The sequence below is a fragment of the Salvia miltiorrhiza genome, unplaced genomic scaffold, assembly GCF_028751815.1.
Source record: "Salvia miltiorrhiza cultivar Shanhuang (shh) unplaced genomic scaffold, IMPLAD_Smil_shh original_scaffold_259, whole genome shotgun sequence".
Taxonomy (NCBI): Eukaryota; Viridiplantae; Streptophyta; class Magnoliopsida; order Lamiales; family Lamiaceae; genus Salvia; species Salvia miltiorrhiza.
Window position 1 is genome coordinate 274,381 of NW_026651511.1, and position 25,449 is coordinate 299,829.

The 25,449-nt window shown below is 34.6% G+C and overlaps 2 protein-coding genes across 2 annotated transcripts in view; one reads left to right on the forward strand and one right to left on the reverse strand.

Annotated features, from left to right (window-relative positions):
* LOC131003688 (gibberellin-regulated protein 6-like) overlaps positions 1 to 25,449 on the forward strand; it is a 98,289-nt gene that overhangs the window by 16,336 nt on the left and 56,504 nt on the right. The gene's annotated exons all lie outside the window — the stretch shown is intronic.
* Positions 23,824 to 25,423, reverse strand: LOC131003686 (zinc-finger homeodomain protein 9-like). The gene has a single exon (XM_057930233.1). The coding sequence runs from the start codon at positions 25,038 to 25,040 to the stop codon at positions 24,039 to 24,041; it is 1,002 nt and encodes a 333-aa protein (XP_057786216.1). The 5' UTR covers positions 25,041 to 25,423; the 3' UTR covers positions 23,824 to 24,038.

Consider the following 25,449-nt stretch of genomic DNA (forward strand, 5'->3'; position numbering starts at 1 on the left):
GCTGGGCTGGGCTTGAAAATTTGCAGCCCGGTCGAATTCGGGCCGAGCTGGCCCGACCTGGTCAATCTCAAAAGCCCGCTGGGCCGGGCTGGGTTGGCCCGGCCCGCCCGTTTTGCCAGCTCTAGGCACCATACTTTTATATCTTATTTGATTTTAATGATAATATATTTATCGATCCACTCTTCATAAGGTGGTATAAAATAATAAAATTATAGTACTACCCTCTTTTAGATATAAAATTATCTTTTTTCCAATTAAAAAAATATTGCTTAAAAATTTATGTCATCAGCCCGAAATTTTTATTACGTCAAAACAAATAAGGTATAAGGTGATAAATGTAACGTATTTCTTCCTTATACCTCAAAACAAACACACCCTAACACTAAATCCGAATTCAAAAAACCTATACGATATTCACTAAAGCAAGATAAAGAAAACCAAATATTTTATCATGGTTTAGTTTAAATTTGTTTGTAAATTCCTAACTCGGTAGTTAGTTTTGGCAATGAATTAATGAAAAAGTAGAACAATAAAGAAAAAGGTGAGAGACAAACAAACACCCACCGAAAAGGAGAGAAAAAATCCCTCACGCTGACAAGTCGCAATCGACCGCCATACATGTTGAATCTTGAATCAATGCTCTTTGCCTTTCCTTTTACAAATTTTAGATGGAGAAAGCCCCAAATTTTTACACCTAAATCCTCAAAAATCATCTCAATGTTTCTTTAATTCTTTGAAATTTTGAAACTTTGCATAAAGTTTCGATGTTGGCCCGTGGCCAAGAATTTGCCATCGGAAAGTTAAATCAGCTCGTATGAAATATACGATAAATAAGATAGAAACCAATTCAACTTTACAGTTATATTCGTCGTTTCAATTCATAATACCACTTATTCATGGTATATCTAGATTCTCAATTGCGGACCAAAATTTAAATTATATAGTACAAAGTTTGAGGTTTCAAGAAATTTAAATAAAAAATTAAAAAAGGAGTAAATTTTCAAAAATATTCCAAAGTTGAAGCCATAACCTATACTTAACCTAAAATTAAATTAAAAATATTACTCCCTCCGCCCGATGAAGCATGACCCATTTCTTTTCGGCACGGGAATTAAAAAATTGGTATTTTATGTGTTAAATGTGGTAGGTGAAAAAGTGAAAAGGTGAATAAAGAATAAATTTTTGCCATTTTTAAAAACAGGTCAAATTTTATGGGAAAAATTAAAAAAGAAACTGGGTCATGCTTTGTGGGACGGAGGGAGTAGTATATAATTTACTTGTAATATCACTAGTTGAAGCGAATTAGACGAATCCACCTGTGTAAAAATGAATAGACCACTTAAAAGAGCAATTGTGCATGTGGTCCTCGCAGGAAAGCTTATTAACTATAATGTGATGGGTATAATTGAATTGAAGAAATTAATACTTTCAACAAAAATCATGTAAGTCGTATAATTTTATTTCGAAAATAAGTACATATTTTAATTAGATGGTTGTACATTAAATTATATGTCAAGTATTACACGATACAATGACATGTGACAAAATAACATAACACGATTAATCATGTCTTCTTCCAAGTGTCCAACACGTTTGGCCAAGGCTAAATGCTGCAGAATATAGTCATCTACTTACAAATATAATGATTTTATTTTTTTTATGACGGGGAGAAATTTATAATCCTTATTATTTTAAAGGTTATTTGCCGTAAAATGCATTAATTTTCAGTGAATTCTGATTTTTTCTATAATTGTTTAGTGTTGAAATAAAATACACCATTTTTATGATTTATTTGATTCTTTTCATGGGTGTCAAATTCTCCTAAATCAATCATGAGATGGACGCCTGAAATGTTAGAAATTGCGAATGGGCAATTGAACAAGGCATATTAGTACAATTTAAGAGGGTTTTCTAACACTCATTTCTGGCATTTCAGACATCCATCTCAACATTGATTTGAAAGAATTTAATATTCATGAAAAAAAATCAGACAATTCGTGAAAATTGTGTATTTTATTTCAAAATTTAAAAGTCATAAGAAAAATCAGGTTTTGTTGAAAATTTGTGTATTTAATGGCAAATAACCCTATTTTAAATGTACTTTTACATAATCTATACTTCAAACAAGTAATCGGCTAGTTATTTCATCTAGTTTAAATTTGATTTGATGATTGATTTGAATAGCTTAATGGTTTTATTATATATATATATATATATATATATATATATAGGGCATGGCTAAAATAAGAGTATTTCTTAAAATATAAAATAAGAATCATGTTCAGCCCTTAGATCATCAAGATCTACGGTTGATTCATAATCCTGTTGGATGGATTTATGATCTTGAGTTCGAATCTCAAATGTAGCAAAAATTTATTTTTCACAATTCATATCTTTATACAACGAATTCATATGTGTTCTACATAAAATTCATACATTAAAAATTGCTATGATATGTATATTGTACAAAAAAGTAATCGACTAATTCTTCACACAACGCATAATGAGAGGCAAGCCTTGAAAGATCTGAGATGGATCATTGATATTGGGTGACAATTGGTTTTGATTAATCATTTCGTCAATGATATATGTATCTTTCATCGCCAATAATCATACATTAAATAATCATATTATAATAGTAATCATGTTTTAGTGACATCCCCCTATCCAAACTCACTTAAAAAAGAAAAAACACATGCTTGATTTCCCTAAAATATAAAAGAACATTGTTTTGCGTGAAACAATAGAAAACTGAAAATTCTCTATCTTTAGTATTCCAAAAGCACATTCAATATCCTTAAATTCTTGCATATTTGGTGTTTGGGGAAAAGTTCATATTTCTAATAAAGTTGTGCAACTCACACGAAAATCATTTGGGAATTCGAGTGTAGAGACTTTGCGAAAAATGTGAACTTTTCTCCTAAAAATAACATACTATAATTTTGTCCAATTATGGGCATTCATGCACTTTGTGCTCCTAATTTCTTCAACAATAAAAATAAAACATGTAATTTCGAAATTGAGGATACAGAAGCAAAGTAAAACTAGTTGCGTATATTTTAATTTCTTGATATAATATATATTTTATACCTAAAAACAATCGGATTTGTTATTTTTTTTTTTCGTAAGTCTTAACTTCTTTTCTTTGTTTTAGTGACATCTTTTATGTTTTCGTAATCTAGAGAATTACTCTTTTTATTTTTACGAGGTGTTATATACTCCCTTCTTTCCACTTATTTTGACATACTGCTTTGGGCACGAAATTTAAGAATAAGATGTTAAGGGTGTAAAAAATGTAGGAGTCACTTATTTAATATATGTAATTTAAGAATAAGATGTTAAGGGTGTAAAAAGGTAGGAGTCACGTATTTAATATATGTAGAGAATACAGGGATCGCATACTATTTTTGAAAAGAGTGATGCTAAATAGCCATATCGTGGCTACCCACAATTTACCTAAATAGAAAATAATTTAATTTATTTAACTTATTTTTTAAAATAAAAATAAAATATAGTTATTTTATTATATTCTCTACATTGTAGTATCATTATAAATCGAACACACTAGAAAGGAAGTGTTGAAAATAAATGAGACAAAGTCACTATTGTGGATTTGTATTTCCATTCTCTCCGTATTGATATATTCGATCTTATGTTGTGTGGTAAGTATAGGCAATGTGACTTGAAATGAAGCCACATTAATATGAATTTATAGAAAATATCAGACTCATGAGCTGGCCTATGCGACGGTCAAAGGAATAATGAAATTAATGATTATTTAATTTGAAGTTATTATCCTTTAATACCAAAGTGGACGTAGATCCTAGAAAGAAAAAAAAGTAGACGTAGATCTTCCGCCTGGGAATTATTTATTTTATATATATATATACAGCTTCTCAATTTTATTTTATTTTTTAATAGCACATTCTCAATTTTAAATTAACCATCATATAATTCACATGCTTTTATGTAGGGGTGGCACGGTACGGTATACCTTATTAAATCGACCATACCTTATACCTTACCTTTACCTCCGGTATGGAGAAAATTCATACATTTACCTACGGTATACCTTAGTTTGGTATACCTTAAGTACGGTATGAAGAATACACAAAACCTTTACCGTACCTTTATTTTCGGTATACCTTACCGAATTTCGGTATACCGTACTTTCATGGTATACCGCACTTTAACGGTATACCAAAATAATCGGTATTACCGAAATCGAAAAAATTCAATACGGTAAAAAATTGATAACTTATTTATTTAAAACATGTTTAGATAATGAATAATATTTAACAAATATAATAATGACATAATAATTAAAATATATCACAAATAAACAAAAAATAATACATTTATTAATAATGATATCAATGTAAAGTTATATGAGACTTATAAGTTAGATGTAATCTAAGTTATAATATAATATCAATATTAATTATAACTATGCTATTATATACATAGATGTATAATTTGATTGTAGAACAATAATCTTAGTTATATAACATAGAATATTAGTATATTATAATTGTGTTATGATATCAATATAAATAATTCAGTTATATTAAATTATATAACTTACATACTATATTATATTTTATTCATTTTTATATCATTTGATGATATTTATATTCGCATACTTGTATGCATTCATGTAATATATAGTAAATTATATAGATGTTATACGTTACATATAATTTATATGTTAGACGTAATATTATTTATAATATAATACTAATATTATAACTATGCTATTATATATGTAACTAATATAAGTTAGATGTATAATCTATTGTAAAACAATAATTTTAGTTATATATTATAACTATATTATAATATCAAAATAAACAATTTATTTTATTGTATGACTTATATTATATACTACTCCCTTCGTCCACCAATTAAAGGCCTATATGAAAAAACACGGGTTTTAAGAAAAAATGTATTTTTATTAGTTGAGTGGAGAAAGGGTCCCACTTTTTTGTAAAGAATTTTTGACTTTTTTGATTAAATAATGAATAAAAACTTACCAAAAATATGTAGGCCTTATTTTTGTGGACGGACCAAATAGGCAAGTAGGCCTTGAATTGGTGGACGGAGGGAGTATATTTTATTTGTTTTTGCATCATTTGATGATATTTATAAATTCGTGTACAATTGTATATATTCACATAATATAGACATCATTTTATAAAATTTATAAATATTTTTAAAAACATAAACATAAAAATATATATTATATATTTTAAAACTATAGATTTTGATATATCAGAATAAGGTATTGTACCTTATTACCGGTATATACCGAATATTAAAGTATACTAGAATAAGGTATGATACCGCATCACCGGTATATACAGTAATATTCGGTATACCAGTAATACGGTATCATACCGTGTTCGGGTATATACCTTTAATACAGTATTTATTGATTTTTCCGGTATACACCGCGGTATCGGTATACACCGCGTTATCGGTATACACCGGTATACCCCGGTATCTGAAAAATCCATACCTTTACCTTACCGTAAATCATCGGTACGGTATCATACTTTACCAAAAAAAGCGGTATACCTTAAATTCGGTATTTTCTGGTATTTTACGGTACGGTATGACCGGTATACCGAATTTTCGGTATATTTTTTCAGCCCTACTTTTATGATTAAGGCTTCAGCGTGTTTTAGTTATTTTAGTGACTTATTAAGATTAAAATGGGCCAAGCCTAAATCTATAAAAGTGGGCTTCTTTATATGCAATTACAAAAGTTATTAAAATTGGTTGATTCTCTTCTCGCCAATTGGTCTGATCGATAAGGTAACATTAAATAGTAGTAAAACCGAGGCACGAAAATTTTCTCACGAAATATGTTTTTTTTTTGAGGCAAAATGTGATATACCCTTTTTGAAAGATGAAACATAAAATATACCCACTTTTTTTAAAACAATAAAATCTACCCACTTAGGACATTTTTACCCCTATGTGTAATTCGCGCATTGCTCGCATTGCTCGACACTGAAGCGTCGAGCATTGAACTGTCGAGCATCGAGCATGTCGAGCAATAGTTTAAATTGAACTATTGCTCGACGCCTCGAACATCGAGTGTCGAGCAATTAAGAACTGTCGAGCATGTCGAGCAATTAAGAACTGTCGAGCATGTCGAGCAATAGTTCAATGTCGAGCAAGACGAGCAATAGTTCAAATTGAACTATTGCTCGATATTAAGTGTCGAGCATTGAGTGTCGAGCAATGTGAACCGTCGAGCACTGAACATTTTGGCACAAATTCAAAAATCAAACTTCAGATCTTGGCACAATTTCAAAAATCAAACTTCAGATCAGAAATCGTGCGACATCAGATCGGAAATCGTGCGACATCAGATCGGAAATCGTGCAGGTGGGGGAATCGGTAGAGAGAGAGAGAGAGAAGAAGAAGAAGAAGAAGAAGAAGAAGAAGAAGAAGAAGGCTGCGTTGGATCTGTGGCCACGGCGACGGGATCTGTTGCTGCGGTGACGGCGCTAGGGCGACGGAGGCGGAGGCAGAGGAGGAGGAGAGGCTGGACGGCTGAGACGGGAGGCTGCGGCGGAGGCGTGCGTGGAGGCGCCGGAGGCGCGCCGGAAGCGCGCTGGAGAGAAAAACGGCGGCGCGCGACTGAGGCAGATCTGGGCGGCCACGACGACGGGATCTGTGGCTGCGGCGACGACGCCAGGGCGGCGGCGGCGGCGGAGGCGGAGGCGCGCTGAGAGAAAGAGAGATGGGGAGAGGCTGCAATTTTTTTGGGGGGTGGGGGGAAGAGGTTGCGATTTTTTGTGTTTTTTTTGGAGAGGGGATTTGTTTGGTATTTCCTTTTTGTTTTAAGGGTATCTTAGTCCTTTCAACCTCAAAATGAGTACATTTTATATGTTTAATTTTGGGTGGGTATATTTTATGTTTCCTTTTTCAAATAGGTTAAAAAACACCATTAACCCTTTTTTTTTTTTCAAAAACAAAAATCGTTTTTTGTTTGGATTTAGTTTATACTAGTTTATTTGTTATGCGAAATTTAGAGTAATTTGTAATTAATTACGACATATATTATATATTCTGTATTTAAGAGAATAAAAAAAGGCCGAAAGTATGCAAATATTGCAATATTATTCGTACAAGTGAAAAACCATGTGAAATAAGTAGGTGTGTGGTCCATGAACTTGTGATTCAATCGGTTTTTCCTTTTAACATTTCTTATACACTATTTACGATCCGTTGACTTTTATGAAAAATGAGATAATATATATTTTCACAATCTTTTTATCAATTTTACATATTTATTATAATAGAAAATTTTATCCGAGCATGATGAAATATTTTTTCTCGGACAGCTCTTTTTCACTCATTTTTTCTGCAACATAAAATAAGGTCAATATGGTAAATTTAATAATTTATCCACAAATTTCGAACAAAGTAAACAAGTGTATAGCATAAACGTAAAATTATTAAAAAAAATCATCTCTAATAAATATATGAAAAAAGAGAGAGAAATATTACTAATTTTTTTTATTCACTATTTTTCAATAAAAATTTACAATCAAAGTAAACATTCTCTTATTATAAATTTGTACTGCATATACTTTTACTTTTCTCTTATTATAATTTGTACTGCATATACTATATATTCTACACGCACCACCTTGGATCACATTAACTTACTGTATTGATTGGAGCAATAAGTTTTGGTTATTTGTTAAATCCTTGATGATTGATTTTTTTCAATCATCTTCGATATTTGTTTTAACTGCAGTGAAACTTTTTGTATAAACTAAACGTTATAAGCTTTTTTCTTTTTTTTGGGGGGGGGGGGGGGGGATCTGCCCTAAACTCTCAAAAATGTTTGATTTAAGTGATAACACATGAATAAAATAATTTAATCCTAAACAAGTGTTTGATTTACATGATTAGATTCGTGATTAATAATTTGACCCACATATAATCATCCAAAAATGATTGATTATTTATTATTCTAAAGGTAAGTAGTTTATTTAATCACTCATTCAATTATATCAATTTTATCAATTTTTTATCAATCTCATCCACCAAACTAAACACCTTCTCAAGGGTTAGGATAGATCGTAGAGGCGAAGACAAGTTTTGACGACAATTTGAACATTTATTTTACTATATTTAAATAGTATTTTTTTAAAAAAAAATCCTCAATTTCTTCAAATTCATAAATATAATCTCGTTTATCTATTTCTTAAAATTATAATTTTGCCCATTATAGATTTCACAACATTTTATAATTAATAATCCTTTCCTCCACGAGACGTCATCATATTTTTCCATTTTTTTCGTCAACGAAATATTTTTTATTCTATTTTTAGAAATAATTCCACTAACTATTATCCTTATAATTCTCACATATTTATACACATTTTTGCTATTGGACTCACCAGTTTTGAAAACAACCCCATTAACTATTACCAATTTACAAAGATGAGGAATCCAAATACTCTCCTTTGTGAGAGGTCTTGGGTTCAATCCCGCCTGCGTGCAATGATGTTTTTCCACTTTGTGGTAGTGTTGTATTTCCGCTTACATACGGTGTAGTTTTCCCACCGTTATGCAGTGTTGAGGTTACGTCTGTATGCGGATTGCATAATTGATTATATTCAAATATTTTTTATAATTCTAATTCAAAAAACTATTACCATTTTGCATTATTTACATGACCCCTTCTCCACTCATTAAATGTACTATTATTATTTTTCTTTAAAACCAGTGTCCCCTCCTCTGGCCTCCTCTTATTAATTTGAGTATAAGACCTTTTTTTTGTCTTTTGTACAAAGGGAATCTTTATAAAACTTGTCAAGCATGCCGAAATGGCTCGCTATAGACATCAATTTTGTGGAAGCAAAGAAAAATCAGTTGCGTAACGATGTAAGTACATTATATATAATGATGGGTAGTGACACGTTGGTAATTTACATTATTTACGAAATTCGTAATATAATTTTACTCCCTCTGTTTCAGTTATAATATTATATTCTTTTTTTCGACATAAAATTTAAAAAAAAAAGTATTTTATGTGTAAATGAAAAAATAAAAAATAATTTTTTGTCAAATAAAAAAGGTTTTAAGATAAGTGAAACGTCCAAAATAAAAATTGTTTTTAGGACGAAGGGAGGGAGTATTATTTACGAAATTCCATAGATAGTGTTGCTGTGCAACTCGCAAGAAGTCTCATCATTTTTACATTTAAATTTTATTTGGAAAAAAGGTGAGTAAAAAATGCAGTTAGGTTAATTGATGAATGTAATAAATCAAGGGACCACAAAAGGAAAAAAAGTAAGAGAAAAAAATAAAAATGAAAAAAAAAGTGCAGAATCCATATTTATGCGGTTAAGGATGAGGTGGTCCAGATTCGTGAATGATCTTAAATATGAGATTATCTCAATCTGGAATTTTTCAAATGATGGATGCGTTCATTATTTCAATTTTGGGACGCGTATTTGACCTAATTAAGGAACCCACTCCCACTTTAACTCCTTCTCTTTCTTTACGTACAATGCTCCCAAATAAAAATCATGCCCCAAATTAATATTTGATATCTCCCATTTTCAGCTAAGCCCTATTGCTACCAATCACCAGCTGTGACTCTATCCTTACCCCACCCCCACACCTATATGTTTTCAATCTTTTTTTTTTTTTCCAATTTTCATTTCTTGTGTTTTGGAAACTTTTTTAATTATTACCTACTCTTATTTATGATATGTTTCTTTTCATATTGTGTGTAATGAGATATGAAGGAAATACAACACCGCGTATTATTCCGCGTTGCTTAATTAGTTTTTAATTTCTACTTTATGCTGCACTCGTTGATTTTCTAAATTCTATTTTGTCATATAATTAGGCGTCCATGATATGATACTTCCTTCGTCTTATTAAATATGGCACACTTTTTATCGGCATAAAGATTAAGTAGAATGTGCGAAATGAATAAAAGTAACAGGGTTCACAATTTTTCAAAAGTTAAATACTACTCCCTCTGTCTTCAAATAAGTGTCGTAATAGAGTTTTTCTCATCCCCTTTTAAGTGACATATTGTGGAATTTTAAAGTAAAAAATCTAAACTTTCAATTCTACCCTTGTCATAATATTATATATAAATAAATGAAGTTAGAAATAATTAAGGGTATGCATGTAAAATTATACCCCTCCTTGGTATGTGTAATTTTGTGTTATGTGACATTTATAATTTAAAGACGGAGGGAGTATCTTTTATGAAAATGAGTCATCTTTAGTGAAACGATCTAAAATAGAAAGTGAGCTGGGATCACTTGTAGGAATGACATAATGCTAATGCATGGGAGTAATATACATAACCCATCTCTTCCTTAGTAAGTGAGGTTCATAGTAGTTTTAATCATGACAAATCTTGATTAAATAATTATCCGCGATCAATCTGTTTTTATTCACTAATAACCACGTAATTATTCACGCGAATTTTATTGAAAATGACTTAGAAAAAATTTATTTTATTTTTATATTGTTACCGTGATTTATTCACGATCAATCAATATTTATTAGACCAACAACATAATTATTCACGAAAATTTTAATTCAACATAAATTTGAGATCTCATTGAATATAAAAGGTGACGAAATTATTGAAATTTCATTAAATTAGCTTTTTGCTCAAAAAAATGTGGGCATATTATATCATGGCCGTAAAATTTAAAATAATTTAAAATTTATAATTGGTCTTAATTCTCACACTAATATTAAAATTCCCAATGTAAACTAACTCTGTATAAATAAATTTGAGCTTAGTGAGAATATGTATTGATTTTTAAGTGAGAGATGATAATTAATGTGGTCCTATGATTTTTCATTAATTTTTTTAATTTAACGGCCAAAACTAATGGGTAACTGTTTTCGCCCTATAATCAAGGGTATCTATATTTTATTTATGGTAATTATAATTTGTTTCAAAAATTTGAAAATTTTAAAGATTCGAAGTTCAAAATTTGAAATATTCAAAATGCATAAGAACTATTATTTCATGAACAACAAGTGAATGCTTTGTTTAACCTTCCTATAATCAAGGGTATCTATATTTTATTTATGCTAATTATAATTTTGTTTCAAAAATTTGAAAATTTTAAAGATTCGAAGTTCAAAATTTGAAATATTCAAAATGCATAAGAACTATTATTTCATGAACAACAAGTGAATGTTTTGTTTAACCTTTCTTGAAAATACGACTTAGGGGGGTGTATTAGTTGTGGAGTTTAATAGATTTCTATGGATTTTAAAAGTCTGGGTGTATTCGTTCCAGACTTTTAAAAGTCTGCAGAAATCTAGGTGTATTCGTTCAAGACTTTTAAAAGTCCATATAAATCTGGGTGTATTCGTTTCAGACTTTTTAAAATCCATACAAATCTAGGTGTATTCGTTATTCCATTGACTTCAAATCCGGAATGACTTTCATGGATTTCATCAAAAAAATACACACGACGAAATTCGGCCAAGAACCACGAGAATTGAAATCCATGGATTTTTGAGCGAGCGCTGAGTTCCAGCGCCTGCGGCCAAGACGCCAACGAGCGCCGGAACTCAGCACCCGTTGAGAATGTCCAGCGCTCGCTGGGTTTGAGCGTGCGCTGGGTTCCCAGCGGCCGCTGGGTTGCAGCGGTCGCTGGGCCCAGGCAGCCCAGCCCAGCAACGCTTTTAAATACCCAGGTTCAGGGTTCTCCTCACACATTCGCCAGACGCCTACCACCCCTCAAAAAAAGAAGACAAGTTCAGTTCAGGGTTCTAGGTATTTTTTCATAAATTTTATATCTTCATAGTATTTTAATTATGCAATTTTTCTATAGCATGAATCTTGTACCTTTATAAATTGTTAGCAATTGTATATTGTGTTTCTATTGCATGTGAGTTGATTTTAGTTTTTTGTTGATGTTTTTTATTTTTTATTTTTATTCATTCATATAGTACTGTTCGGTGTCTAGTAATATTATTATGGGAGACTCTCAACCACAAGATTCCAAAAAAAGGGCAGTGTATGAAGCATGGACGCAGGAACAAAGTGATGCCTTGTTACGAATTCTGGCTGAATCTGCAATTAGGGGATGACGCGATAATAGTGGTATATTTAGCAAAGCAACAGTAGAGGAAAGGATATTGCCTGTTCTCAATGAAAAACTTAGGTCCAATAAAAATTATAATCACTACCAAAGTCATATCAAATGGTTTAAGAGCCGTTGGAATGCGTATTCAACACTGTTGAAGTTTAACTCTGGTTTTGGTTATGACAACGACACCAAAAAATTCAGGGCCCCAGATGAAGTATGGGATGCGTATATATAGGTAAATTTGTTATCAATTATTTTTTAAACACAATTTAATTTAAATAATATAGTTAATTAATAATTTTCTTATTTATGTTTTTAGGCTCACCCAAAAGATGCATACTTACGCACTGGGAGTTTTTCGGATTATGATGAATTGAGGCTTGCTGTTGGAAACGGTGTAGCTGTAGGAAGAAACGCAATTGGAGTGGGCAGTGCTACTGATGCTAGGACAATAGGAGTTGATGAAAGTAGAGGTCCGCTCATAGAGGAGTTGAATTACGATACTGCTACTGAGGCGTTTGTAGTACTGGGTGAAGATGATCCACCGTTATCCGCCTCCAAATCACCTTTGGAGCCCACTGAAGTGCCTGTGGAGTCCACTCAGAGAAGAGCTCCCGCCAAAAGAAGCAGATGCCAGTTTGAGACAAATTCAAGCCACACTGAAAATAGTTCGCATCAGGAGCTCATGGTAGAAATTAAAAAAGTCACTAGCACAATGGATCGAGTTGAAAGCCTCTTCGTAAAACGAGATACTATGATGGAGAAAAGAGAAAAGGAAAAAAGTTTTACAACTTGGGATGCTATCTTAGAAATTCCTGATTTGAGTGAAGATGACCAATACACAGCATTTGACTTGCTTGTTACAAAGTCACAAAAAGATGGATTTATGAAAATGACTGTTCCTCAACGCAAAAGATGGATAGAATTCAAGACTAGGAAGTAGAGGATAGTTTAGTCATGTTTTTTGAACTATGTTTTTATTTTTGTTTCACCATCTTTTTATGAGTACATTGTTTTGTTGGTTTTATATTTTAATACTTTATTTTGTTGATTAATGAATGGTTTTTTATGAGTATTTTTAAAAGGCTATTTTTTGTGAGTCCCTTTTATTCTTATTTCAATTATTGTTTCATTGTTTTAAATGGCAGCATGAATTATGAAGATAAAATTAACATTGCAATTGAAGAAGACATAGATGAAGAACTTGAGGATGAAATCGAAACAGAGATGGAGATTGAACTTTATGATCTTGTTAGGCAACTGATGAAAGCAGCTAAGGTAGTTATCACTCTATTGGGAAATATTATGACGCTACATCCGACAGCTGACAACGCTCTGATGCGACGACCAAAGACTAGGGAAGGATTCCGTTTTATTACGAGAATGATGGATGGAGATCCGAGCCAGTTTCGACAGTTGTATAGAATGTATCCTGACGTCTTCATCAAATTATGCCAGATCATTTGGGAGAAAGCCCATGTGGATGATACACGATATACAACTGTTGAAGAAATGTTGGCAACATTCCTCATCATTGTAGGGCACAACGATCGTTATTGTAACGTTCGTAATAGGTTTGGTCGTTCGCATTTTGCTACTAGTCAGAACTTCAACAAAATATTGAGAGCATTGAACACCATAGCACCGGACATGATGGTTAAGCCGACTGGCGCAATACCCGCTAAAATTCGGGAAAGTACCAGATTTTATCCATTCTTCAAGGTATAATATTTCTGCTCTTGTATCATATTAAATATTTTTGGTTTTTGTATAACACGTTCACCTATTATTTTAGGATTGTATCGGGGCTATAGATGGCACTCATATCCCGGCCACGATAATAGGTAAAGACGTGAGCTGTTATCGTAACCGTCATGGGGTGAATTCGCAAAATGTTTTGGCATCTTGCAACTTTGATTTGCAGTTCATCTATGTGCTTAGTGGATGGGAAGGCTCAGCCCATGATTCCAAAATTTTAAGTGATGCGTTGTCTAACGTGCCTCAAGGTAAATATTTTCTAGTAGATTGTGGATTTGCTAATCGTCGTCAGTTTTTGGCTCCGTTACGTGGCGTTCGATATCATCTCAAAGATTTCGGTGGTGATGGTCGTAATCCAAGAAATGCAGATGAGTTGTTCAATCTTCGACACGCATCATTGCGAAACGTGATTGAACGCATTTTTGGAATCTTCAAATCACGTTTTACAATTTTCAAAACAGCTCCTCCGTTCTCTTTTCAGACACAAGCAGAGTTAGTTTTGGCTTGTGCTGGATTGCATAACTTTCTCCGAAAGGAGTGTCGTTCTGATGGATTTCCAATCGATGTTGAAGAAGGAAATGTTGCAGCAGATGTTGAGAACGATGCGGACATTTTGGATTATCTTTCTCAAAGCCAGCTGTCTCAGAGGAATGAAGCTAATGCATGGAGAGCAAGTATTGCTAATGCTATGTGGGAAAATAGACACATAACTGAAACCGATCAAAACACACAGGCGGAGACCGAAGATAATAGTTAGGGAGGTGTTTTGATGGATGTCGTTGAATTAACGTTTTATTTTTCAATGTTGGATTTTTTATGGATGTTGACATTATTTTTAGATTTTTTTTAATGGATATTGGTTGATTTTATTGAGCATCAATTATATAATTAGGGGTGTATAAATTGGGGATTTGATGAATTCCACGGAATTCAGCATGAATTAGGGGTATTTGTTTGGGATTTGAGTAAAATCCACAGAATTCGAGCATTCTTTTTTGGAGCTCCAGCGGCCGCTGGAAGGCAGAACTCGCTGGGTTACCAGCGCTCGCTGGGTTCCCAGCGAGTTTTGCCTTCCAGCGGCCGCTGGAACTCCAATTCACAATCGTCGAATTCTCTGGATTTTACTCAAATCCCAAACAAATACCCCCTAATTTATGCTCAATTCCGTGGAATTCATATTTTTTGGGGTTGCTTATGTTAAGAATTTGTGTATATTTTTTTATTTTCAGTTCATCATACGTTATATTCATGTAAAATTGTATGATCATAAAAATATAATAACATGATTAAAATGTAATGAAAACATGAAACTCATTAATCAAATGCAAACATAATTCATGAAAACAAACATTAATCATTGTTCAAAAGATAAAATTATCCAAACTCATAAAACAAACATTAATATAAAAACTCAGAAACGTGGTCTCCAAGAATCCCACTGGCGCTGCAGCTCGGCAATCTGCTGGTCTTGTGCATCAAAGCGAGCATTCATATCATCCCTCATTGATGTCATCGATGAGTCAAAATGAGCTCGGAATGCTCCCATGGATGAATCAAAGTGTGCACGGAATGATGTGAGATCATTCTGAACCTGCTGATGGTAGTCTCTCGACATTGAACCACCAGCTGCTCGCTCTCTTCTTCATCATCACCGGCGGTCCCAGATGGACCGGCACCAGGATCAATGCGGGGACGTCGGCCTGCTGCAATCTTGGCGTGTATGTAGTTAACTACACAACTCCTCTTCTCATGAGGAACCAGCGTGTATCGGTCAGAAATCAATTGAGCTGCTCTGAGCTCATCATAATTAATGTACTCACCATCCAGCTCATCCTGACCATGATGAGGCTCTTCTGTCGCAGCAAGAACTCCATTCTTGTGTGCCAAACCAGTGATAATAGTAGCGAAAGAAGCATGGGCAGTAGGGCGCTTCTTCGCCCGAATCATAGCAGCCCAAATAAACTGTGAGATGCACACTTTTGTGCCATCTAACGCACACTCCAGCAAAAATACCTCAACTGCATTCACCTTATTCGCCTGCTCCTTTACAGACACATTATATGCAAGAAATTTATGAACAATAGCCAACGCCGGATCCTTAATGTACCCACTAGGCATACCCGAACTATCCCAATTATCACAGTCAGTCAATCGATTCCACGCTTGATTAACATTCCATCCCCGAGTTTTATCAGATAATCTACCAATACTGAAACCAAAAACAGCTTTCATTCTAGCCAAACTAATGCGATACTCTCGCTCATACATCCTAACTTTAATCCATTTCATATCACCAGCTATTTCCACAGTAGTCATAAATTCATAGCATAGAGGATCATACCCAGAAAATTCAATATTTTTAGCATACCATTTCATCCCTAGATTCTTCAAATACAAACCAACTTGCCGCTCAAGATTCAAATCAGTAATCAACTCCCAATCCAAGTAATGCGGAGGAGTAATATAGTTCGAGTTAAATTTCTTAAAAATTTCTCCCTCTAATTCGCTTTGCAATTCAAATGGACATTCATACCTTTCGCTCAAAGTAAGCTCCCCTCTACCGACGTTTGCGTTCTTCGTTCGGACCATTATATCGTTGAAGGTGATTTTAGAGGGTAGTGGTATGGAAGAATTGTAGTTGAAGGTGATTTTTTTGGGGGAGGTTCTGGAGCGGCGCGGCGCTGGAGAGGCGATGAATGAAAAAAATTAGGGCACCAGCGCTCGCTGGCCCTTTAAATAGTGGTTATTTGGTCCCAGCGCTCGCTGGGTTTCCAGCGGTGCTGGGACTCAGCGGGCGTTGGCATCATGGATTTCAATTCTAGAATTATCCCCCAAATTCTTCGAAAATCAGTGAAAATCGGGGTGAAATCCAACCGCGAATTCTTTGAAAGTCGTCTGGAATCTATGTGAATTCCATGGAATTTAAAATCCATGGACTTTTTAAAGTCTGTGAAAATCCACAACGAATACACCCCCCTTAGATTAGTTTATTTCATTGTAATTAATTTCGTATAATTGCGAGTCAATTCAATAAGTGTATTGAGCTGAGTCAATAATAGAAGGAAACAAAAAACTTACCGGAAAAAAAAAAAAAAACTGATGTTTCATACTCCATATTAGATAGATGACATGAATATAAAATATTTTATTATCTTGAATTATCGAACAATAAGATTAAACTAAAAAACTACAAATACTCGTAATGCATAATAACTACCACATCATGCCTCACATAAATTATATGAACAACGCAAAATGGAGCGTGAAAGATACTCCCTTCGTCCCACGAAGCATGATCAAATTTTCTTTTTAGTTTGTCTCACGAAACTTGACCAGTTTTCTTATATGGCAAAAAAAAATAGTGTTAATGGGCAAAAATGCCCCATCCCTTATGTGTTTTTTGAAAAATGTCATCTCTTATCATAGAAAGCATTCTATGCCCTAAATATGTGAAGTGCCTAATTTACCCTTTGATGTTGATGGGTTTGCTTGGTTTTTTGTGAAAGTCTTATACGTTTGACCGATTTGACAGCCATCGGTTATAAAAGTCAACGATTTGACAGCTATCAGTCAAGAGTACATATGATCAGTGGGTGGCTAGATCATGTGTCTGGCCGGCCGGACACATGATTTTACCGGCTGGACACATGATTTTATCGGTCGGATCATGTGTCCGGCCGGGCGGACACATGATCTAGCCACTCACCGGTCATATGTACTCTTGACTGATAGTTGTCAAATCGTTGACTTTTATGATTGATAGCTGTCAAATCGGTCAAATGTGTAAGACTTTCACAAAAAACCAAACAAACCTATCAAATCAAAGGGTACTTAAAGAATAGGGCATAAAATGCTTTGTATAATAAGAGAGAGCATTTTTACAAAAAAAGATAAGGAAGTGGGCACTTTAAATTTTTACTCAAAAAAATAACCCTTTATATTCACCTTTTCACTTTTATACCTACCATATTTAAGACACAAAATATCAATTTCTTAAAATTTGTGCCGAAAAGAACTTGGTCATGCTTGATGGAAGGGATGGAGCGTTCAACATGGAATTTTTTAATGGAATATGAGTGATTTTTAGGATGAGATATCCAAATATTAAATATCAATCATTTAGTTATTTTTAATCACTAATTAATTATAGGTCATCCGATTTTTTCAATTTAAAATGATGGTTGGTTTTTAAGTATCATATAAAGTAATTTATATCACACCCAGATGAATATGTTAAAGTGAAATTTTCTTTTAACATATAAAATATGAATTATTTTCAACCACTAAATTATTAATATCTATGATTGTTTGATTATTTTGTTGGATGAATTCAAGGTATTGAGTTCGAATCCCACAAGAAGCGAAAATTTTAATTTTCGAAATTCAATATTTAAACAACAAATTCAGACAAATAATTCAAACAGTTATACACGATCTCTCAAAGATTAAATCTGAACTATTAGATTATGGGTAGATCAATGGTGTAAATATGTTTCTATTTTATACTCTAAGGGGGCATTTACTTTGCTTGATTGATAAGATGCATGATTGATTAATTTTATCATTAAAAATATAATTTTTCCAATTTCATTTATTTAATGGGATATGAATCAAGCAAAAAAAATGATAGACATAATCAAGGCTATTGGAATATTTCAAAGTTTCAATACATCAAAGTAAAAAAGGCATTAACCTTACTATTTTTATCTAATCCTCCAAAGTAAATACATGTTAAAAATGGCTTACAACCTAATTATTCCATATATATATATGATAAAATAAAAATTCCTTTTAAAATATAAAATATAAATCATTTTCAACCCTTAGATTATCAAGATCTACGGTTGATTCGTCACTTTGTTGTATAAATTTAAGTCACTGGATTCGAATCCCATAGGGAACGAAAATTTTAATTTCCGAAATTAGACACTTGCACTGCGAATTTAAACGTATTCAACATAGAATTCAGACATTTGCACTATGACTACCCAAAAGTTAAATCTCAACCGTAAGGTTATGAGTATATCAATGATATAAATTTGTTCCCAATTTATTAGGTGAGAACTTCAAATATCGGTGGGAACTAAGAACCCATCATATCCGTTGATTTTTTAAATTCCACGGTTGATTTGTTATAAAATTAGGCGTCTATAAATTATATATATATATATATTGCTTTCAAATAATACTCTGGAAAAATATAAAATGCGGCGGGCATGTTATATAAGACATCGGTATTCAATCGACAACTGGAATTCGTAAAATGTTAGTACTAATATTCAAACGTCTCAAAAGTCACAGATAGTATTTTTTTCGTGTAATTTTTCTCTTTAGACTAAATGATGATTATTATTATTATTATAATTCAAAATCGCATCTTCAAAAGATTATTCTGTCATTTTTCCAGTGACAGTTCACCATGTGTTCAGGTATGTTAATACTCTCCATCAATCCGTTACGTAATTAATTTAATTATAAAAATATGTAGGTATTAAAACCCACTAATCATAGTACTCTCACACTGTTTTAGAGCAACTGTATATAATGCTGCAAATAGTTCTCGAAAAAAAAAAAAGAATGCTAAAAATATTTTGGCTAAGATAAGATGGACTAAATTCTAAATCTAATCAAGTGGTCAAATTGGATGTGTGTTTGGGCTAAGTATTCGAAGCTTTATTTTGTGGCCCCTTAGTATTATTTAATTTAATTACACACGTCCTTAAATATCTCTTTCAAGTCCCCACACTCCAATTATTTTACTTTTGTCTCTCTTCATCTCCTGAGACTCTGAGACCGAGACGCCTACTGGCCACCGCAATGCATCCTTTATTTTATTTTTTTTATTGCCTTTTTTAGGACATAATTGATACTAATGTACACTCCATTTAACATCACCTAACACATGACTACACTAAAGTAAATCTCTATTAAGATTTTACTTTCGAGTTTCAATACATGAATAAAAGGTCTATAAAAAAATTAATTTTAATCTTTGTGAATTTTGAAGCTTTATAAAAAAAATAATAACTTTGACTAATCGATTTAAAGAAAAATAGACTTACCTCTCACCCATCCTTACTAGAATATGTCTTACAAAAACATCCTAACATGTGAATAATTACAATGTGGTTCCTAACTTCCAAAAAAAAAAAAAAAATTCACTCGGAAAATAACTTATTAAAAATAAATAATGAAAACTAATGCCATATATCCACATAAAGTAACACAGATTTGCCGCTTCGTATTCATGTTCTCTAATAAAAGACAATCTACGGTGTGGTTGAATGCCCGTTTTGGAACCAAAGCGAGGATGTATTGGTCAATTGAGTGGGGATTAAAGAGCATTGCATAATTGGACCGTAAAAAATCAACGGTAACATAAATGGTAATATGCTCTTTTTGGCAACAAAGATGAGAACTTAATTGTTGGTTAATTGGGTGTGGATTAAAGAGCGCAAAATCCACATGCCTAGACTGTCGAAAATCAGTAACAATATACGCGGTTGAAGGTCCTTTTTGGAATTGAAGTCGAGGATGTGTTGGTCAACTAGGTGAGGATTAAGGAGCACGAATTCTACATGGTCGAATTGTCAAATATCAACGGTAACATATGCAGTTAAATGCCCCTTTTGGCAATGAAGATGAGGATGGTCAACTAGGTGGCGATTAAGGAGCGTGAATTTCGCATGGTCAAATTGCCAAAATCAACGGTAACATATGTTGTTAAATGCTCCATTTGGCAATAAAGACGATGATGTGTTGGTCAATTGGGTGAGGACTAAGGAGCGTGAATTCCGCATGGCCAGACTGCCGAAAATCAGCAACAATATATGCGGTCGAATGTCCTTTTTGGAACTGAAGGCGATGATGTATTGGTCAACGGGATGGGGATTAAGGATGAGCATGAATTCCGCTTAGTCGAACTGCCAAAAATCAACGGTAACATACAGGATTAAATGCCATTTTTGACAACGTAGACGAGTACACGCTGGTGAACTGCCAAAAAATAGCGGTAACATATGTGATTAAATGCTCTTTTTGGCAGCAAAAACGATGACATAATGGTTTATTAGATAGGGATTAAGGAGCGCGAATGCTGAATGACAAGACTGTAAGAAATCAATGGTAACATACGTAGTTAAATGCTCTTTTTTGGCAGCGAGACGATGACGTAGTGGTCAATTGGGTAAGGACTAAAGAGCACGAATTACGCATGGCCAGACTGCGGAAAATCAGCAACAATATATGAGGTCGAATGCCTTTTTTTGGAACTGAAGGTAAGGATGTGTTGGTCAACGGGGTGAGAATTAAGGATGAGCACGAATTCCACATGGTCGAACTGCCAAAAATTAATAGTAACATACGTGGTCAAATGCCCTTTTGGCAGTGAAGAAAAGTATGTGCTGGCCAACTGGGTGGGGATTAAGGAGCGGGAATTTTGCATGGCCAAACTGCAAAAAATCAACGGTTACATACGCGGTAAAATGTCCTTTTTGGCAGCGAAGATGAGGATGTACTGATCAACTCGGTAGGGACTAAGGAGCACGAATTCCGCATTGCCAGATTACCAGCGATTAAATGCTTTTTCTGGCAGCGAAGAAATTGACGTGTTGGTCGATTGGTAAAGGACTAAAGAGAGCAAATTTCGCATGGCCAGACTACTGAAGATCATCAACAATATATGCAGGTCGAATACCTTTTTTGGAATTGAACGTGAGGATGTCTAGGTCAACGAGGTGGGAATTAAGGAGGAGCACGAATTTCGCATGGTTGAACTGTCAAAAATCAAATGTAACATACTAACATACACGATTAAATGCCCTTTTTGACAGTGACACAAGTACATACTGATCAACTAAGTGCAGATTAAGGAGCGCGAATGACTCATGGCGAAATTGCCAAAAATCACTAATAACATTACACGGTTAAATGACCTTTTGCGCATGATAGACTTCAAAATATCAATGCCAATAGACACGGTCAAATGCCCTTTTTGAAACTAAAGACGAGAAGATGCTACTTAACTAGGTGGAGATTAAAAAGCACGAATTCCGCATAGCAAACTTAAAAATATCAACATCAATAGACGTGGTTAAATGCCATTTTGGAACCGAAGATGAAGATGAAGATGTACTAATCAATTGAATAGAGATTAAAAGACACTAATTTTACATGATCCGACTAAAAAAAAAAAAATCATCGCGGTTTTTGGCGCGCGGATGACCGTGGCGGCCAATGAGCACCGGAAATCAAATTGATTGGCGCGGTTTAATTTCATCCCCGATCCCCGATCGGAAACAATGAAGAACAAAAATAGGATGTCATTTTGACTTAATGTAGTCATCATTTCAAATTCTTTAAATTTCAATTTCTATATTGTTTGCAGCTATCTCCATGGACAAACGAATGACTTCAGATTCATGGGGACACCCACATAAAGTTACCCTGACTCAAAGTCAACCCAATTTTTTTCCCAACAGCTTTCCAGACAATAAATAATAATTTTAGGATATATGGCTCATTCCATCCAAAACTAATAATAATACTAACATGTGACATGTAGGCGTAACAGCATATGCAAATCACTCCGATCTTATACAGAAATTAATTAATCAAATACTAGTATTATTTTCGCCAGTATTATTAGTAAAATTTCGTATAAGACAACAACAAATCTTCTTCTCTATTTAAATCATAAACAACATCTTCGATCTAAAAACAAATTATTAATTAAATTAGGGGAATTCAAAAACAAAATATAAAGTGAATTAGTGATGAGTACATGCATCATGATTCCCATACTGGGAAGAAACAATGATAAGTGTTAAGACTTGAAAGAGGCAAATAAATTGCAATAATGAAGAAGGTGTTAAGGGCTGCCAAAATATATTACACAAACTTAGATAAAATCTCACAAAAATCCAGCTATGCACCCATTACCCACTCTCTGAAGAAGTTAATGAAAGGACTGTCCCATACCTATGGTTGTTGAATTTCTCTCTCTCTCAAAAACACACACACAAATGCCTTTGCACCCCTCAAAGAAAACAAGATTACTGACTTCACCACCCAAAACCCTCTCTCTCTTCTCTCTCTCTCTCCAACTCAAAAAACCAAAGCACACACAGTAGCAGAGGTGATGGACAAGACATTCCCATTTCGTCACCCTCCAATAATTACACACACACTTATAATACTATTACATACATATCATTCATCATCCGTGCTTGTCTTGAAAGTAAAGTTTTATTAGTACAGATTTCACTGATTAACGTTGGATTAGCTATCTTACCTTAATCTCACTCACCAAACACATATTTTAGGTATCAAATCTTGGTTTATTTTTTAAGCTACCATCATCATTATCCCACACCAGAAGAGATTAAAATTAAATATGACAAATAAGGTAAGAGCTAACTGCCTAAGATGTGCAGTTGAGGCGGTAACTATGTTAATTGGGATTTTATCTAATTTGTGAGAATTGGTGATGGAATTTCTTGCAATAGGGAATCCCTATGCGTGGATAAAGATTAAATATATGGCATAAAGTAAAAGATGCAAGAAAACAAAAGGAGAAATGGGCATCTAAAGCACCATTAAATTATGCAGTTAGGAATAATATTTTAAAATCTTGAGGAAATCAGTATCCATCTTCAATTCTCTGCTGAGATAAAGAAGAGAGTATCTAGAGAAGATGCTAATTCAAAATGAAAATGAAATAAAATTAAACCAGCCTCAATTTATGCACACACCACCACTTTTTGCTGCTTCACATCGGACAAAATCACCCCCTGTTTCTTCGCAGAATTCAGACATCATACCCCATGATTTCATGCATGGCGATTCAATTTTTTCGAAAAGCTAAAATCTTGCAATTAAACAAAAACCCTAATGATACACAGACAGCAGGGAGAAGAAAATGGAGATGAAAAAATAGACAAAATTCCGAATATGACCATATATCTAATAATCGCTCCATTTCGTTTGATCCTCAGAAATTTTGATCATGGCTAGTCATATTAATAAAGCTAAAATTAAACAAAAGATGAAAAATCTAAATAAGCCAGAAATTAAGAAACTAATTAACGATCCCACAATTCCGATATTTCCTTTTTTCCCCCTTTGCCTCGCTATCTAAAATATTTATTAAATCCGTCGCGATTAAGATCAAGAAGAAGAAGATCCATTAGTACCAAGCGCGTGAGCGTGAGCGTGAGAGCTTCGATTATCATGGAGATGGAGCTGATGCCCCAATTCCTCGGCGGCGTGGACATCCTCCTTGATGTTGCAGTAGCTCAAGCCGTTGCCGTTGCCGTTGGCGGGGGGCGGAGTGGAGATTTCGGTGGTGGTGTTGCTGTTAGATAAATGCGGCGGCGGCGGATGATCCTTCTTCCCGAATGTGTTCTTGTTGTTGTGCATCCACACTTTGAAGACGCCCTTGTCGACGCCGATTTCGCCGCAGAATGAGTTGATGGCGTCCTCGTCTCGCTTCTGCATTTTCCACTCCACTTTCTCGGCGAATTCGAGCATTTTCTCCTTCTGAAATTGGGTGAATTTGGTGCGGTAGCGCTTGCGGCTGCTGGAGCTGAGCATGGGGGTGGAGCCGGGGTTAATGGCGGCGGAGATTGGGGAGTGGTGGTTGGAATCGGGGGGAGGCGCGGACAGGCCGTGGCTGAGGGCGAGGAGCATGTGCGGCGCGGAGGGGTAGTAGGAGGAGGAGATCGGCGGCGGAGACGGGGAATTGTTGGGGCTGTTGCCGCCGCCGGCGCGGGGAGGGGGAGGGTGGTGGCGGTGGTGGGGCTGGTACTCGAGCGCCGGGGTGGCGGCGGGGGGCACCGGGAGGGGATCCTCGGGGTCGCGGCGGTGGAAGTTGCGGTGGCAGCCGCAGGCGGCGCATTTGAGGGAGGTGGGCTCGGCCGGGTTGGAGGCCGGGGAGGGCATGAACTCGCCGCAGCCGTCGACGGCGTGGCCGCCCAGGGTGGCGGCGTGGTTCTTCAGGCATTCCTTGTAGGTGACGACGACGGGGTGGTGGTGGAAGTGCTGCAGCGGCGCGTGGCGCTTGAGCACGCCGTTGGTGAAGGCGGAGGCGGACTTGGTGGTGGGCTGGATCCGGGTCGGGGTCTCGGATTCTGCTTCCGGAGTCTTCACGCTCGAATTGCCTAAGTCCATGTCAGCTGAATAAACATCTAAAAATTCCACAGACCTCACATGCACTGATTTTGATTCTCTTCCAGCTTATCAACAGTAATCGATTAGGATCGTAATTAGGGTTTTTTCATGAGCCATCTAGAGAGAGAGAGAGAGAGGAGATGAAGGAGAAGATGATGATGATGATGATGATGAAAATGTAGATAATAAAAATCTGTGTGTTTGTGGTTGTGCTTCTTAACCACTTGTTTTTGGGGAGTTTTAACCCCAGTTGTAATCCTCTAGTTAACTTTCTTGCTGTAAATTTATACTATAAATAAATGCCCCCACCCTTCCATCAACTGCTTTCTCATGTGAATTCATAAATATTTTCACTTGGACTATTTTTTTATACTACAATTACAAACACAGATTTTTAAGTTGGATAATT